The sequence below is a fragment of the Labrus mixtus genome, chromosome 9 (genome assembly GCF_963584025.1).
Source record: "Labrus mixtus chromosome 9, fLabMix1.1, whole genome shotgun sequence".
Lineage (NCBI taxonomy): Eukaryota > Metazoa > Chordata > Actinopteri > Labriformes > Labridae > Labrus > Labrus mixtus.
Window position 1 is genome coordinate 28,605,998 of NC_083620.1, and position 16,843 is coordinate 28,622,840.

At 43.6% G+C, this 16,843-nt stretch overlaps 1 protein-coding gene across 4 annotated transcripts in view; it reads left to right on the plus strand.

The window, feature by feature from the left end:
* si:cabz01090165.1 (uncharacterized protein LOC100333421 homolog) overlaps positions 1-16,843 on the plus strand; it is a 311,965-nt gene that overhangs the window by 274,631 nt on the left and 20,491 nt on the right. For 3 of the 4 annotated variants that reach the window (XM_061047254.1, XM_061047256.1, XM_061047257.1), the window contains exon 6: positions 15,550-15,820. In XM_061047254.1, the coding sequence (XP_060903237.1) occupies positions 15,566-15,820 (255 nt within the window). In that variant the 5' untranslated portion in view covers positions 15,550-15,565. The remainder of the gene's footprint in view (positions 1-15,549; positions 15,821-16,843) is intronic. The other variant, XM_061047255.1, reaches the window with a different exon arrangement.

The window sequence follows — 16,843 nt, forward strand, 5'->3', positions numbered from 1 at the left end:
CAAGATAATTTTGTTATAGCGCAGAGGCATCAAACCTCCCACTTTGTGTCCCATCTCCCCCGTTTGTATTTCTGTGATGCGTTCACACGTCTCACCAGCTCGGTGGAAGTTTGAGAGGTTCTGTAATTGATACGAGAGAACCATCGACATCTCGGGCTTTAACTCATTCTGATTGGGCCGGCGGCTGGCAGTGATAATGGTATTCCTGTTTGTTCAGGAGATGAGCTTTTTTCCCCAGAGGGAGTCTGGGAAATGCAAATGATGTGTTAATGTCACCAGAGGGGTCCTGAAGCTTACCCAGATTACACAGCGCCATTAGAAATCTCCCAAGATGACTTCCTGCTTCGCTGCTGAGAGGAAGACTGTGCTTAGAATCAGTTCAGATCTTTTTTCTGCGGTTCAAAGTCCTCTCTCTGAGTGAGAATTAATAGTTCCATTATATTCAAATGTTTTTTCATGACTAAAGTTGGAAAAAAAAACAGATTAATTGTTTCCTGAGGTGAAAAATGTCTATTTCAGCCCTGCTCAGAACAGGCTGTTTCTGTGTCTGTACCTTTAAATATGTAAATGAGCTGTGTCTGACCACGCCCCCTCTCTGGAAGGACTTGGGTGTACTCTGTCTTTCTCGCTCCATGTCCTATTGTTTACGGTGAGAAGGCAGACTCAGAGGGCAGAACAAACACCTAGCTGTGGGAGTGTCACCCACCTGGGGGAGGGGCTACTGCCCTTTGTGATGTCATGAAGGAAAAATCTCCAAACGGCCTGTTTGAGCACACATTTTCTGAAAAGTGGAGCAGGCAGAAGACGGAGAGGATGGAGTTTTCTCATCATTGGGGGGTTTGTAGACAGACTAGAGACACATATTATTTACAGCATATGTGACAGAATATTTAATATTTTAAACTCTATGAATCAACGTTCTGTCTTTTATCAACACTACAAAGGGAAGTAGGTTGTTTACAGGTTCAGAATAAATCAATGAAGCTTTGTGAATCATCATATTATACAATATTGAAGATCTTTATTTCACTTTTTATTTCCTTATACCTTTAGATGAAATATACAGGACGTCTTATATAAAAATGAATCTGCAGTAATTCCATTTTGTTTCACTTGAAAATGCAATAGATGCACTTTTGGCCTTTGCAATATTACCAAATACCCCTTTATTATGAGCACAATAAATCTCCTGTAGTTTTTAGTGGTGATGTGAGTGAATGTAGGGATGTCAGCGAGGTGTTGCACAGAAGCCGGCTGCATTTTCTGACTCCCCCCCTCCCTGGAAACATAAATAAAATAAAAAATAGCTGCTGAGTTCAGGCTGTGGAGCTAAAGTGTAAACTTCCATCACATTATTTTCTTCTCCAGACCAGACACACACACACACACACACACACACACTCACACAAAACCACTGATTGCCTCCAATCCTGTGATCAAACAGGAGTGAAAACAAGGTGCTTGCTGGACAAAAGCCTAAAATCATTGATTTGAAGGAGTGCAATGAGCGTGATCAAAGGGCTTATTAAATTGAATTTTTATATGAATCATAATTTTTATTTGACTTTCATCTGCGACCCTTTGAGGCAGATTCCTCTCTGCTAGTGAGCCGCGTTCACAGCTGCTGGACGGTGATTGATCCGGCTGCGGTGGCATTAATATGACCGGCAGTGTTCAGACATCCATCACTGCAGAGAAAAGAGAAGCAGCCTTGATGGGCTCAGTGTGAGCTCTGTGCATGTATAACACCAGTTCAGGCTGAAGGATGTCCTCCCTTCAAGAGAAGTCAGAACTCACAGTTCCTTAGGGTCTTTAATGCCACATGTAGAACAAATAGTTTAGCTGTCAGGCCTTCACCAGCTCCTCATGTAGCTCAAGACAATCTCAGTAACACCCATGATAAAAACTCAAGAGACCTGCAGCAGAAATAAAATGATTGATGATTTTTATTTACTGTATGTCGAAGGCACAAAAGGCATTTAAAAGATTCCACACATGTTACTAATGTCACTTAAAGTCTTTATATGCGATTTTTCACCCTTAAATGTAGAAATCAAGTATATCCTCTGAAAATAACTCTGTGAGTCATGACTGTCTACAATGGGTGTAACACCCGAGTCCCACTGTCTGTGATGTTTTCAGAGTTTTCAGAGTCCTATCTTCACTTTGTTTACATCGCCGGGACAGCCGGCTGACTCCTCCCCTCGCGTATAAAAGTTGTTTAATTGAGGGACTAGAGAAAAGAAGAATAACATACTGTACTCACTGCTTAACTGTGTTTCTAGATCACGCTCATTTCAGGTAAATTTACATGCAGTGTGAAGATACGAGCAGAATAAAGATCGCTAGCATTAGCATGCTAACACAACAATGCAGCACGAGTTGTTTTGGTTTCATACTGGTGCTCAAGGGCGACATCTGCTGGATCAAAAAATCACATATAAAGCCTTTAATGCTATGAAGCAAATTAAGTAGCATGGAATCTAAAACAAACCCGGTTAATGGTGCACTCCATTTACATCAGAAGTCAGATGTCGGATCTGGGAATGACGTCGGCTCTCCAGTTTCAAGTTGGCAACAAGTCGGACAAGCAACATGGACGCCTCAAGAAGTACCTTTGTTTTGTTAGATAATACCTGGAGATAACAAACCACATGATAGTTTGCGGGTTAACATGACAAAATGTTCACAGATCTCTACAATACTATCTGTGTGATCGATTTATTCACACTTTAAGAAGTCTACGTTGCCAATAAACACTTTAATTGGCAGCTTATACTTCACTGTTGACGCACGTAGCGGCCATGTTGGATTTAAGCCCGGGCTACTAAAGTTCCTCTGAGTTTCTGTGTCAGCATTCTGACTTAAGGGGGCGTTCCTGATGACGTAAAACAGACTGGCAACTTGGAAATTCCGACTTCAGAGATCAAATTAAACGCACCATAACAACTACAACAAAGATATTTTTGAGGCTCTTCCTGTATTTCTTACTTAATGGAAGCTAAACATACTGATGGCAGAATAACTGCTGACCTGCTTTTGTTTGACAAAGTTTTGGAATTTTATTGATTACTTTGCAAACTGACATCGGCTGTAAAGTGATGTCCCTGAGACGACGTCCATGTTTTATACAGTCAGTGGGAAAAAAAGTTAACAGGTAAAAGTTTTGTTTTTCTTTCTGATAAATGGCGCCGGTTTTCATTAAACCCGGGGATGTTAACTCTGATTAGAAACGTCCGCTGGGATGGATTACATTCGGAAGGTTGATGGTGTTTTAATGTCATCACCGTCCACCTCTTATTGTCCAGGCATCCAATTAAATATCCAATAACCGCAGCAGCAACACATTTATGAAACGATGATGGACATGAGCAGCAGTCACGAGGGAGAAAACGAGGTATTAACACGATGTCTCTTTTAAAATGTGTGAGCTCCTCCTATTGGTTTAAACGCTGCTGAGTGATATTGATTACAGCTCACTGTTAAAGTATGGAGCTGTCAGCTTTTACTGCAGTGTGCCTTGTAATGAGCATAACAGTGATGAGTGCAGAAATGAAGTGACATTGACATTTTAAAATGACGATTTCCATGACATACACTCTACCAGAGAGCGCGGTGTGTGTTCAGAATCCATTAAGGTGTCGCTCATGTAAAAGACAATGATTGATGCTAATTGGAATGGCAATTTCTCCAGCTGGCATCCGCTCTCCTGTGTTCACAATGATCCACAAAACCGCTGCATTTCTACTCTGTGTCACTAGGCGGCAGTATAACACTTAATGGCATAGAGGAAATATTTCTTAGGATATGGCATAAATGGTTGTATCGCACTTTTCTAGTCTTCCCACTACTCAAAGTGCTTTTACACCGCAGGTCACACCTACATATTCACACACTGATGGTAGAGGCTGCTGAGTAAAGTGACCATCAGAAGTAACTGATCCTATTCATAGGCATTAATACACTGCCGACAAAGCAGCGGGAGCAACTTGATGTTAAGTGTGTTGCCCAAGGACACATCGGACATGTTGCTGCAGGAGCTGGGGATCGAACCCTCGACCTTCCAGTTGAGAGACGACCGACTCTACCAGCTGAGTCACAGCCGCCCATAGAGAGACAATAGAAGTTGTTGGTCTGCTGCTGCTTCAGTGGGTTTGTGGGTGTTTAAAGAAGTTACTTTGGATCCAGCGCGATATAAATAACACACAAAACCCACAAACTGTCTGACACATAGAAGACAAATAACTCCTGTTTTCTGCAAGGTAGAACCATCTTTTTTGTTAATGGAGTCTGGTGAATTGAAGAGAGCAAAGTAACAGGTTGTCCTGGTTTTCAAAAGAGATCTGAGCCTCATGAAAAGGAGTTGAACACTGATCTGATCTGAGCTTGGTTATAAGACTTTTCACAACATTTGTATTTAAACTTCAAAAAGGTTTTTATAATATACAGAGAAGTGGTTTGAGTTGTTGTAAACATAAAAAAAAAAAAAAAAGAATATCCCAAAAATATTTTTCTCCAATATATTTTAGGTGTCTGTTTTTTTAAAGTTTTACTAAGACTGTGTGTTGCTCGCTGCACGCCCCTGACCCATGTCTGAGTCCGTGTTTGTCTCAACAGGTGTCCAGGTCTAAAGCTCTGTTTGCTCTTTTCTCCACACAAAAAAACAAGACGTCTGTGTTGGACACACTGTGATGAGGCTCATCAGGATTAGTTGGCAGCCATGACAGACACATCTTGGCTGGAGAATAGTGGAATTCCCCAAAGATTACTCCTACACAAAGTTGTACTCACAGATTATTTTATCCCCCCCAAAAAAATAAAAAAATCCCACCAGGCCGGATGATAAATCCGAGGCTGCAGCCGGCGACTGTGGAGAATCGTCTGTGCTTTACCGAGTGCTTTCTGGTTACCCGTGGAAATGATTGCTTTGCTGAACTATAGCTTTCAAATAAATCACTTCAATCTATTATTAAAACTTCCTGTGCAGCTGCTCAGTGCCGCCTGACGGAGGGCGATGTGGTTGTTCTCTCTTATGTGAGCAGGGTGCTGTTGGAAAACGAGCCTCGGGTTTATCTGTTGTCTAAATGTGTGGTCACAGCATGACAGAGCCTTCAGGGATACAGTGACACTGGAGATATTGACATGATAGATTTCAATAATTAAATCAATCTTCATTTATAACACATGTCTTGAGACCCTTCACAAAAAGCAGGTAAAAGACCGTACTCATTGTTATGTTACAAAAGGAAAAGGGATAGGGCGAGAATGAGAAGCAGGAAGAAGTGAGGACAAACAGAGGGGGGATGATCCAGAGAAACCTCGGAGACCTGAGAGCTCGAGAGCTCCCAGGAAACATAGTGTGAAGTCACTGTGAACATTTTCTCCATTTAAAGCCTTTTGTTCGGCTCCTGTTGTTTTACAGCCGCTGTTGTCTGTTTGTTGTTGTTTTGACCATTCTTTGTGGCGTGTCAGTTCATTTTATTTTTTCATTATTTACAAGAACAACAGAAATAAATCAAGTTTCCATCAACGTGTCATCTCACTGTTGTGTCTCTCTTTTTATCCCAAAAAGAGAGACACAACAAAAAGTTTATAACCAGTCGAATAGAATACATTGTCATGAAGTCAATGTTGCATGTTTCCGTCATTCCTTGTCCTCATTATTTTGCCCATTTGTTTAAAGGAGATCTATTATACTCACTTTCATCAATACTAATATGAGACTGGGACACCTGTTGAGGAGCGTTGTAAGATGTGTAGCTCCAAAACCTCCTTATTGATCTCATCAGTAAAATCCCTCATTTTAGCTTCTGCCTGAAACACTTCATTCCAGCTACTGTCTCTTTAAGACCCCGCCTCCCCATTGTGCCAACTTTCCTCTGATTGGCCAACTCTGTTTGCAGTCGCAGGGAAATTGGGGAAAGGACAGAGCACATTAATCAACATATCAACAAAATAGTATCCATGTAAATATGACGGAATTAGCACAAAAGCTAACTTTCATCTGTATAGTCCTAAGGCAGGTACTAACAAAAAAAACAAAAAAACATAAAACAGATGTACAATTACAGGACAGTTTGAACAGAACGACACACACAAAAAGCTCCAAAAAAAGCTCCACAAATTGGACACTGTCGTTTCAGAAAGAAATAGCAGACCCACATGTTGTTAGCTAATTAAAATCACAGGATGAGCCAGAAAATGGGCGTGTCCTATAACTTTGCTCTGATACGTCGGCAGGAAACCACGTCCAGGTTCGACATCTTTGTTTCTTGTGTTTAAGAAGACTTTGCAGAGGTTAATATGGACGCCCAATATAATAACATTATATGTGTTTGAATATCCATCAGCAGAATAAATCTCCTTTAACTAACGAGGTTATTTTGTGAGTTTATTTGAATCTCTTGGCAGGACGGCTCCATGAGAAGTAGCGCCTCATTCCTGCATTGGGAGCCTATAGACAGATAAACACAGAGACATAAAATAACCCTTATATAACACATACAGCAGCATCTATACAAACACCTCGCTTACCCTCTCCCACCCACTCCTGTTGCTGTTTTTGGTTTTTGCTTTAATCTTGCTGCATTTCTCAAGTTTTCCCTTTTGTTCTTTCAGCTTGTGTGTTCCATAGTATTCCTGTCCATGTTTCATGTGAGCACTCATGGACCTCAGGGAGGCTCGTGACCTCATTAGCAGACACTAATGGGGCTCATCTATACACAATAGCAGATTATACAAGTCATTACTTACTGTACATTCATCCTCCTCCTGTGGTGGAGCTGCAGCGGAGGGTTTAAGCAGCTTTCTGTCAGCAGGCATGTCACCATGTCACTGGTTTGAATGGGAACACTGAGTCTGTATTAATACTAGGGCTGGGCACGTTAACGCTTTATTTTCACGTTAACTCATTAATTAATTATCGCCGACAATTATTTTATCTCGCATTAACGCAGTTTTTATTATTTAGTTTCTTATTGTAAAAGTCTGTTGCTCACTGGCTTTTATTTTGTAAAATTCCATCGTGAGCGAGCCTCGTATGTTGCTTACTGCTGCGCGTGTCTGCTGCGGCGCTCACAGGAAAGAGGAAACAGTGTTGCCAACTTGGCGACTTTCTCGCTAAATCTGGCGACTTTCCAAACCCCTTACGACTTCTTTTGTCAACAGCTACTAGCGACAAATCTAGTGACTTTTTCTGGTGTTATTGGAGACTTATTTGGTGTAAGAAACTGACGTGAAAGCACGTATTGCTCTGCAGTTACTGTCCTCAACGAGCAGCGGGTGCTGCCGTAAGCCCCTCCCCCTTCACAGGCTGTCAGTGTAGCCTCGCGCAGCAGACCCAGCTGCAGTCAGAGAGGAGACCCACACCACTCTGCGTCCAGACTGCAAAGCTGTTTCTGTGAGTCATGACTGTCTACAATGGGTGTAACACCCGAGTCCCACTGTCTGTGATGTTTTCAGAGTTTTCAGAGTCCTATCTTCACTTTGTTTACATCGCCCGGACGGCCGGCTGACTCCTCCCCTCATGTATAAAAGTTGTTTAATTGAGGGACTAGAGAAAAGAAGAATAACATACTGTACTCACTGCTTAACTGTGTTTCTAGATCACGCTCATTTCAGGTAAATTTACATGCAGTGTGAAGATACGAGCATAATAAAGATCGCTAGCATTAGCATGCTAACACAACAATGCAGCGTGAGTTGTTTTGGTTTCATGCATTCTGGATCAAAGAAACGCATATAAAACCTTTAAGCTAAGGGTACTGTACTTCCTGTTTGGATACAAACCTGCATTTATTTTGAAATAATGCAAGGAACTTCTGAGAGAGCGAAGGTAACAACATGAAGTTAACCACAGTAAACTGGTTACAGATTGAAAAGTAAATGAATGGAGTGAAAGGTGCGGCTTACGTCTGGAGCACCTAGAGGTACGACATATTATACAATTTAAAAAAATGAATGCATTCATTTAACTTCACGAGTAAAGCGTGACTGCTGACTGCCACAGCAACATTTTACAATATAAAAGAAAACAAGACATTTTAAATATTACACTAAATATAAGATGTGTGACACTGCATCTAAACTTGCAAAGAAAATGTGTCGTATATGAACATAATCTGAATGAGCACTAGTTAGTGTAAGAGAGAGATGATTAAACAAGAGGACATTAGAGTGTCTTTCTGTAGACTGTGTTGTGTAAGCCACAGCAGCAGCAGCACACGATGCATCAGACGAGCTGGTGCAGACTCCAGCAGCAGCAGCAGGAGGAGGGACGTACAGGAATAGAACAGCATGAGGAGCTCATTCAGACGAAGAAGAAATGAGTTCAGAACAGGAACAGAGTGATAAATATCAAGTGGTCCTCTCTGCTCGCTGTCCTTCATCCTTCTGTCCGTCTGTCTCTCTGCGTTCAGTCTCTTCTCTCTCCTCCATGTGTGCAGCTTCTCCGTCACACCACGGCCTTCCTCTTCTCTCAGCCTTCAGTGTGTGTGTGTGTGTGTGTGTGTGTGTGTGTGTGTGTGTGTGTGTGTGTGTGTATGTGTGTGTGTGTGTGTGTGTGTGTGTGTGTGTGTGTGTGTGTGTGTGTGTGTGTGTGTGTGTGTGTGTGTGTGTGTGTGTGTGTGTGTGTGTGTGTGTGTGTTTGTGTCATCTTCTGCACGAGTGTGTTTCCATGTGTGTCAGTTTGAGAGGATGTAGCACAACATCCCCACCACCAGGACGGGAAATGTAACTCCTAGAACACCATTTGTAAGCTCTCCTCTTCCTTCCTTCCTTTCCTCTCAGTCCAGCTCTCCTCTTCCTTCCTTCCTTTCCTCTCAGTCCACCTCTCCTCTTCCTTCCTTCCTTTCCTCTCAGTCCACCTCTCCTCTTCCTTCCTTCCTTTCCTCTCAGTCCAGCTCTCCTCTTCCTTCCTTCCTTTCCTCTCAGTCCACCTCTCCTCTTCCTTCCTTCCTTTCCTCTCAGTCCAGCTCTCCTCTTCCTTCCTTCCTTTCCTCTCAGTCCAGCTCTCCTCTTCCTTCCTTCCTTTCCTCTCAGTCCAGCTCTCCTCTTCCTTCCTTCCTTTCCTCTCAGTCCAGCTCTCTGCTTCCTTCCTTCCTTTCCTCTCAGTCCAGCTCTCCTCTTCCTTCCTTCCTTTCCTCTCAGTCCGGCTCTCCTCTTCCTTCCTTCCTTCCTTTCCTCTCAGTCCAGCTCTCCACTTCCTTTCTTCCTTTCCTCTCAGTCCGGCTCTCCTCTTCCTTCCTTCCTTCCTTTCCTCTCAGTCCAGCTCTTTGCTTCCTTCCTTCCTTTCCTCTCAGTCCAGCTCTCCTCTTCCTTCCTTCCTTTCCTCTCAGTCCACCTCTCCTCTTCCTTCCTTCCTTTCCTCTCAGTCCACCTCTCCTCTTCCTTCCTTTCTTCCTTTCCTCTCAGTCCACCTCTCCTCTTCCTTCCTTCCCTTCCTCTCAGTCCAGCTCTCCTCTTCCTTCCTTCCTTTCCTCTCAGTCCACCTCTCCTCTTCCTTCCTTCCTTTCCTCTCAATCCAGCTCTCCTCTTCCTTCCTTCCCTTCCTCTCAGTCCAGCTCTCCTCTTCCTTCCTTCCCTTCCTCTCAGTCCAGCTCTCCTCTTCCTTCCTTCCCTTCCTCTCAGTCCAGCTCTCCTCTTCCTTCCTTCCCTTCCTCTCAGTCCGGCTCTCCTCTTCCTTCCTTCCTTCCTTCAGCGGTTGATCTCAGACTTTGAGGCGACATGTCGGCTGAAATAATAAAACTGTGTTGTTGTGTTTCAGCTTAACGTCTGACACACAGTGAGGGAGACAGACAGATTTAATGAGACACGTTTCACTCTTTATTATAAGCAGTGAACATCCTCTCGTCAGTGGATCTTTCTCACTCTGCATTAAGCTCAACTTGTTTTTCCGTCGGCTCCACATGAATTTAAAATCCTTCCTTTTCCACGTCTGTTGTTTAACGAGTCGTTTGCGTGGGAACTCGTTGAGCGTCGAGGCCGTGATGCCGGTTTCTAGAATCACTTCATGTTTCTTTTTTTTAGGAGAAATCTTAAGAGTTGACATTCCTGTAAGTGCTCACAACAGCAGCATCCGTGTGTTCCTCCCTTTAAGAGAACGGCTCCTTGGCTCTGACACAGGAAGGGTACATCACCTCTCTAGCGCTGTTTCCTCACAGCGAGGAGGTTCCTGGTTTCCTGGTGGGTTCTCTCCTGCTTCCTCCCACAGTCCAAAGACATGCTTGCTAGGTTAACTGGTGACTCTAAATTGAATGTGAGTGTGGCTGGTTGTCTGTCTCGATATGTCAGCCCTGTGATTGGCTGGTGTAACAGTCCAGGGTGTAACCCCGCCTCTCGTCCAATGACAGCTGGGATCCCCTCCAGACCCTCCTGCGACCCCAAAACGGGAAAAGGGGTAAAAGATAATGGATGGATAGATTTTGACAGATCATGACATCACAAAGGGCACTAGCCCCTCCCCCAGGTGGGTGTTTGTTCTGCTCGTCTGTTTATAGAAAGTAAATAAATTAGGATGTTACCATCAGTCAGGAGGGGGGGAGGGGTGGGTGGATCCTCGTCAGTGTCATACGACTCAATCAGTGAATGAACACATCACCTCCCAGTCACTCATTTCATTACCGTCTCTAATATAAAACCAGGACGAGGCGCCGAGTGAATTCATGTTTCTTTAAACATGTCACACATTAAACAAACACATTCAGAACGAGCAGGAAATTGATATGAGAGAGAGGAGTGTGGGGAATGCACATGGGACAGAACGGGAGACGTAGAGGGAGGTGATGTGGAGAGTCGGAGGAATAAATGAGCTAATGAGGACGGGAGAGGAAGGAGCAGAAAGAGAAAGAAGGAGGAGTTAAGACAGAGGACAAAATGAAGAGAGAGATGTGAGCAGGAAAAGCTGAGAAGATTTTGGGAGAAGATCGTGACAGAGAGAGGGGGGGAGGGGGGATGATGGGAGCTGGAAAAGATTAGAAGAGGGATGGAGAAAAGGAGCAATGCAATCAAAATGAGACTTTTTTAGTGGAGAAGAGAGCGATAAAAAGGACGGAGGAGGAAGAGGAGGGCGACAGAGATTGGAGAAGTGCATGTAGTCTGAAAAAACAGTTGCTGTTTGCATTTCTCTCACGCTGCGCCACTCTGACCAAACAAATTAAATCTGTTCTCAGAGCAGCAGCAGCTCCTCCGAGACGCTGCGGCACGCTGCACAGAAAGTCGAGCGCAAATACTCTGAAGACGTTCTAATGAAAGTAAACTTATCGGGGAAAAACCAGAACACACACAGACGTAAAATAAAGTATTAATGGTGATTATTTGTTAATGGGGCTGTGAGAGTGGAATTAAAGATTGTCTGTTTGCATCGCACACTTTATTTTACTCATCCCTGCACAGCTCTAAAGCTCAGCCAATCAGAGAAGAAGTATGAGTAGAAGAAGGAGTTGACAGTGTTGTAGTCAAGACCAGACTAAGCAAGACCGAGACGGGACATACCCGAGACCAGAGTGCTCCTAGACCGAAACAAGACCAAGACCATTAATATCTCTGAAAACTCATCATCTTGTGTCACTAAAAGAGTGCATGACAGAGTTTTGGGGATTCACATGTTTTACAAGATCTTTTTATTATGTGATCAGAGCAACAACAGAAAGCATTAATCAGCCAATCAGAAACAAGAATTCAATAAAGCTGTGAAATAATGGGCTGTTGCTTCAACAGATGGTTAAACAACAGTTGTACTGAAGTGTCTTAAATATCTAGGACAGAGATATTATAATGCTCTTTTAGGTGTATACCGCACACATCTGTAAAGAATTTGTATCTGATGAAGGAGTCTCCTTCAGTGGATGTTTGTTTAGAGGTGTTGTTCGCAGGATGAGTGATGAGTTGCCAGGAAATGCCTAAATCTAAGATAGGATCCCCCACAGTGGAATGTGAACAAATGGACCCCTGTGTCCAGAGAGTTGCCCAGGGACATCTGGACAAGAGATTGTATTTGTGACCTGTGTTGTCCTTTGAGTTTATGACATACATATATCTAAGACAGAAACCCCTGCTGTTGTAGTAAGAGGGGTTGTCCTGAGTCCAGAGAGATACCCAAGAAGAAACAGATGTCCTCATGTGTCCTGTAACATTGTGTATAAATAGCACTCTCAATGTATGCTCGGGAGAGATCACTTTTGGCTGTGTCTCTCCCAGGTCGAACCATGGTGAGCCTGGCGATGCTGTAACTTGTTTGTCAATAAAATGATCATTATGTAAGCAAGTCAGTGTCAACGGCGAATTTCTTCATCATCAAACATATCAACAACAAGGGAATCCACATCAGTACCTTTCCAAACAGAGACCACAAAGCTGCACAGACTCTCAGGTGAAGGTGGAAAAAACAACCTGAACGTTTAAGAGGGATTTTTTATTCTTTTAAGATTTATTTTTGGGCCTTTATTGTAGAGATAGGACAGTGGACAGAGTCGGAAATCAGGGCGAGAGAGAGAGAGGGGGGAATGATATGCGGGAAAGGAGCCACAGGTCGGATTTGAGCCTGGGGCGCCTGCTTGGAGGACTATAGCCTCTGTACATCTTGACTCTTAAACAGTTTATATTTTTGAAATATTCTCATTAAAGGGCAGGCCCAGTTCTACGAGGGTGCACCCTAATTTAACATTTCTGCACCCTGAATTAAATGGATGGAAAATAAAAGTAATCAGTGCATTCAGAGGACAAGAAGTTTGTTGTTATTACATCCATGTTTTGATGGTCATGACAGGTGCATGTGACCTGTTCTGTTCACTGTGGACCACATGAGGGTCACACAACACCTACGCTATTGTTTCATTGCTGTTGCCGGTCCCTGTAGCTGCTGGACCCCCTTTAAGGGTGAGGTCTCAGATGGACCCTGAGTCAGATTTGTGGAGTCCAGTTGTCTCTCAGCGTTGCCTGCAACTTGTCTTGGTCTATATTCCCATCATGTTCAACCTCTTCATTTATCCATTATCATCTGAGTGCAGTCTCAGCTGGGGTCTGAACCCCGGGCCCCCCCCCCCACACCGTCATTATTTCCACTGAATTGATTTCATTCGTTTACATCTCTCCCATTACTTCCTCACATTTAGCTCTCGTGCCGCACGGCGCCCCGATGTGAGGACACACGCTGCAGACTGCCTGTTGTGGTTTTTATTCCGCGCTGCAGATGAGGCACAGTTTGAATATTTCAGCACCGTGAATAAAAGAGCGTGACTGTTTTTCTCCGCTGTTATTTGCAATCGACCTTCCTCCAGTCACTCAGTATCTAACTCAGAGGAACTATTTTGGAAAGTGTGTGTGTGTGTGTGTGTGTGTGTGTGTGTGTGTGTGTGTGTGCAGGGGTGTGTGAGTGTGTGTGTCGGTCTTTTTGCATATGCCACCGCCGCCTGAGCATGTTTTCTTTTCCTCCTGGTTTGAATTTATTCCGAGCTCCTGCGTGGAGAGAGAAATCAATATCAATGTAAATGTTTTCCTTTATTGTCTCGGCTGGAGAGGTATGGCTTCACTCTCATTTTTATGCACAGAAAACATCGATGAAATTTACGAAGTGAGACAGACGACTCACATAGAGGATAATTTGTGTTCTCTAATGTTCCCCTCAGTTTGTAATCATGGCGGTGCAGAGAGCGTAATTGATGATAAAACTACTGTTTACTGTTGACTTCCACAGGATAACGTCGTCAGCAGGAACACACACACACACACACACCAAACAAACTTTAATTCCCCCGCTCTGCTGTCTCTGCAAGAGTCTCCCCCCGCTCAGCCCCCCTCTGTCTCTCTTTTTCATGAAGCACTTATTATACAGTCCACTACAGTGGGAACAGAAAAGTCCCAGAAAGCATAAAGGAATGATTTGTGTGTGTGTAAGCTTCATGAAAAGTTGGTAAAAGCATAACCAAACGGTGTGATTTTCACAGTAAAGGAAACATCTTCTGCAGCTGTTATCTCGTGCCGCTGTGTCACTGTGAGGAATTATCTTACAGTCACACAGCGGTATGTGTGTGTGTGTGTGTGTGTGTGTGTGTGTGTGTGTGTGTGTGTGTGTGTGTGTGTGTGTGTGTGTGTGTGTGTGGTGGGGGGGGGGGTGACTATCTGTGCAACAAAATCTTCACATCAGATCAAGACGCTCCTGTTGGCCAAAGAGTTTCTACATTGTTAGATGAACAGGAGAAACTGCTGGAGGTCTTTTCGTTTGTTTCCTGTCAGGGTTTTAAGGAGAATTTTAGGAGATTTTAAATGTTTTTATTAATGATCTTGTGTGTAAATGTCTGGATTAAGTTTCCTTAGCAAGTTGCCAAGAAATAGGGGGAAAGGTTAGTCCACTAAAAGCAAGGCGGCCCATAAGGGGGGATAAAGGGGAAAGCTTTTTGGGGCCCAGTCACATGATGAGGGCCAGTGGAGGTTAGCAGGGACATGGTCCATCTTTATTTTAAGCAACAATGACCTCATTATAGTTTACAACTAAAAGTAACAAAAACACACATTGTATGTTTTATTGCTTTAATAAGATGAAGCCTGTTTCCCCCTCTTCTTAAAGTGATATGAGCCTTTTTCTTATAATGTTACCGTCGTCAGCGGGACCAGTGGACTTCACTGTTATGCCGGTTATGTTGTAATGAGTTTTCCAGTACCGCACAGAGTTAGCATGGCAGGAGAGTAAGAAGTGGAAAAGGAAAAGGAGTGAACTGGCTCTGGCTTTTGACCCCAACAAGAGAACCAGTTAACAAACTTATTTCAGTCGGCTTCAAAGGCTGATGGGAGCACGGCAGAGGATGCTAATGTTAGCAAGGAGGCTAGCGCTAACACTACTGAATAAATGTTCATACATTGATTTCAATAATATCCTGGGAGGGTCCATTCAGACATTTCTGTGGGCGGACCTGATTAAAAGTTGTTGTTGTCAGTCCCTAAGAGGCTCAGAACGTTTGTCTGACAACATTAACAGAGATGATCCCTGCAGATATCGACCTTTCAGTCAAACAGGAAACAGCTGTTATTCCTCATACCACTCCCTTTAAAGTCACCAGACTAATTTGACCTTGCAGAACATGAGAGTTGCTTGCTGACCTCTGCACTGATCGGTTCAGACATGTCATTTTATTGTTTCTTTTGTGTTGGTTTCAAACTAACAAATTCAAACCTGAGACAAACGTGTACATCTCCTGGTTGTAAAAGCTTAAATGACTGGAATGAACTCTGGGGGCTTAGACCAGAGCATTGAGAGAGCTGAGGCTTTCTGTAATATTTATCAGACACAATCAAACCTGCAGAGGACACAGATCAGCTCTTCTTCTTGATTTACTTTGACTGCTTCAGTCAGAGGCCTTGAAACTTGAAGAGCGTCGTAATGTCTGCAGCCTGGTCCTTACATCCAGCTGAGGCAGAATCAAAGCGTCACTTCCAGAACGTTTTCTACCTATATGTTGTAAAGACCTCAAATCTCTTTGTTTTAAAGACGGTTGAATATCCCCGTGTGAAGTATCAGAGTTGAACTAAGGTGTGCTCGTTTCTCTGTCTGTGATGCAGCAGAAGAGAAGAAGCCATGGAGGTCGTCTCCTCGCTGCTCTGCCCGCTCCTCCTCCTCCTCCTCTCCATCCTCCTGTCCTGCTCCTCCTCCATGCTGTGCCCGAAGCGGTGCACCTGCCAGAACCTGCTGCCCTCCTACACGGTGCTGTGCGCCAAGACGGGCCTCCTCTTCGTCCCGCCCAACATCGACCGGCAGACGGCCGAGCTGCGGCTGATGGACAACTTCATCACAACGCTGAGGCACCGCGACTTCGCCAACATGTCCAGCCTGGTCAGTTTTTCACATTCATTTCTATTCTGTTAGTTTAGGTATGCGTGCTGCTGAGAGCTCTTTAGATCGGCTTTCAGCTCGTTTGATTCCTCTCCAAAGCCAAAGATCGCTTACATAACACACAATAAAAGCTAAATGATGTGACTGCTGTTCTTCACTGTGATTATGGTACTTAGCTGTGCTCTTTATAAAAGCCAACCTTCTGCATTTATGACTCAGTGTCATTGTCGTGACTTACACTTCATGCAGTTCAACAAACCAGTCATAACAAAGAGAATCCAGTCAGTGAGGATGAATCAGCAGCCTGAACCAAACGACTGGAGACAGACTTTAAACCGACTCGTTTAGCTTAATTAATTCATGCTAAGGGTCATGTAACCAAAGAAAAAAGCAGCACTCATAAGCTTATAGAAACATCAAGCTGTAAGGAAACAGAGATAAGCTTTGACCATCATAGAGACTGAATCTTTCTTAATAATGATAATACTAGGGTTGTCAAACGATTACATCGTTTTCATGGCCATTTATCACAAGATTTATTTTTGGGCTGCCAGCTTGAGGGACTATAACCTCCCTACACGGGGGACGCGCACTAGTGTGCCACTGTGCCACCCGCCCATTGATTGCAAATTTGTAATTCCATTATTTCAAATTTAAAAATAAAATTGTTAGGCTTTTTTGGGGCGCTGGTGGCTCAGTGGCTGTAGTCCTCCAAGCGGGCGGCCCAGGTTCAAATCCAGCCTGTGGCTCCTTTCCTGCATGTCATTCCCCACTCTCTCTCTCCCTGATTTCCAGCTCTATCCACTGTCCTGTCTCTACAATAAAGGCACAAAAAAAAAAGCCCAAAAAATAAATGTAAATTTTTATTTTCTTTTAATTGTTAGGCTTTTATTCTGTCTCAAACTGAGAGTACTCTGGAGCTGACCCTCCACGAGCTCTCATTTTATAATGAATTTAAAAAAAAAACAACCTGTGAAGTGATTTTAAAACCTCAGTGATGTCTCCTCTCCTGCTGGATCTGGT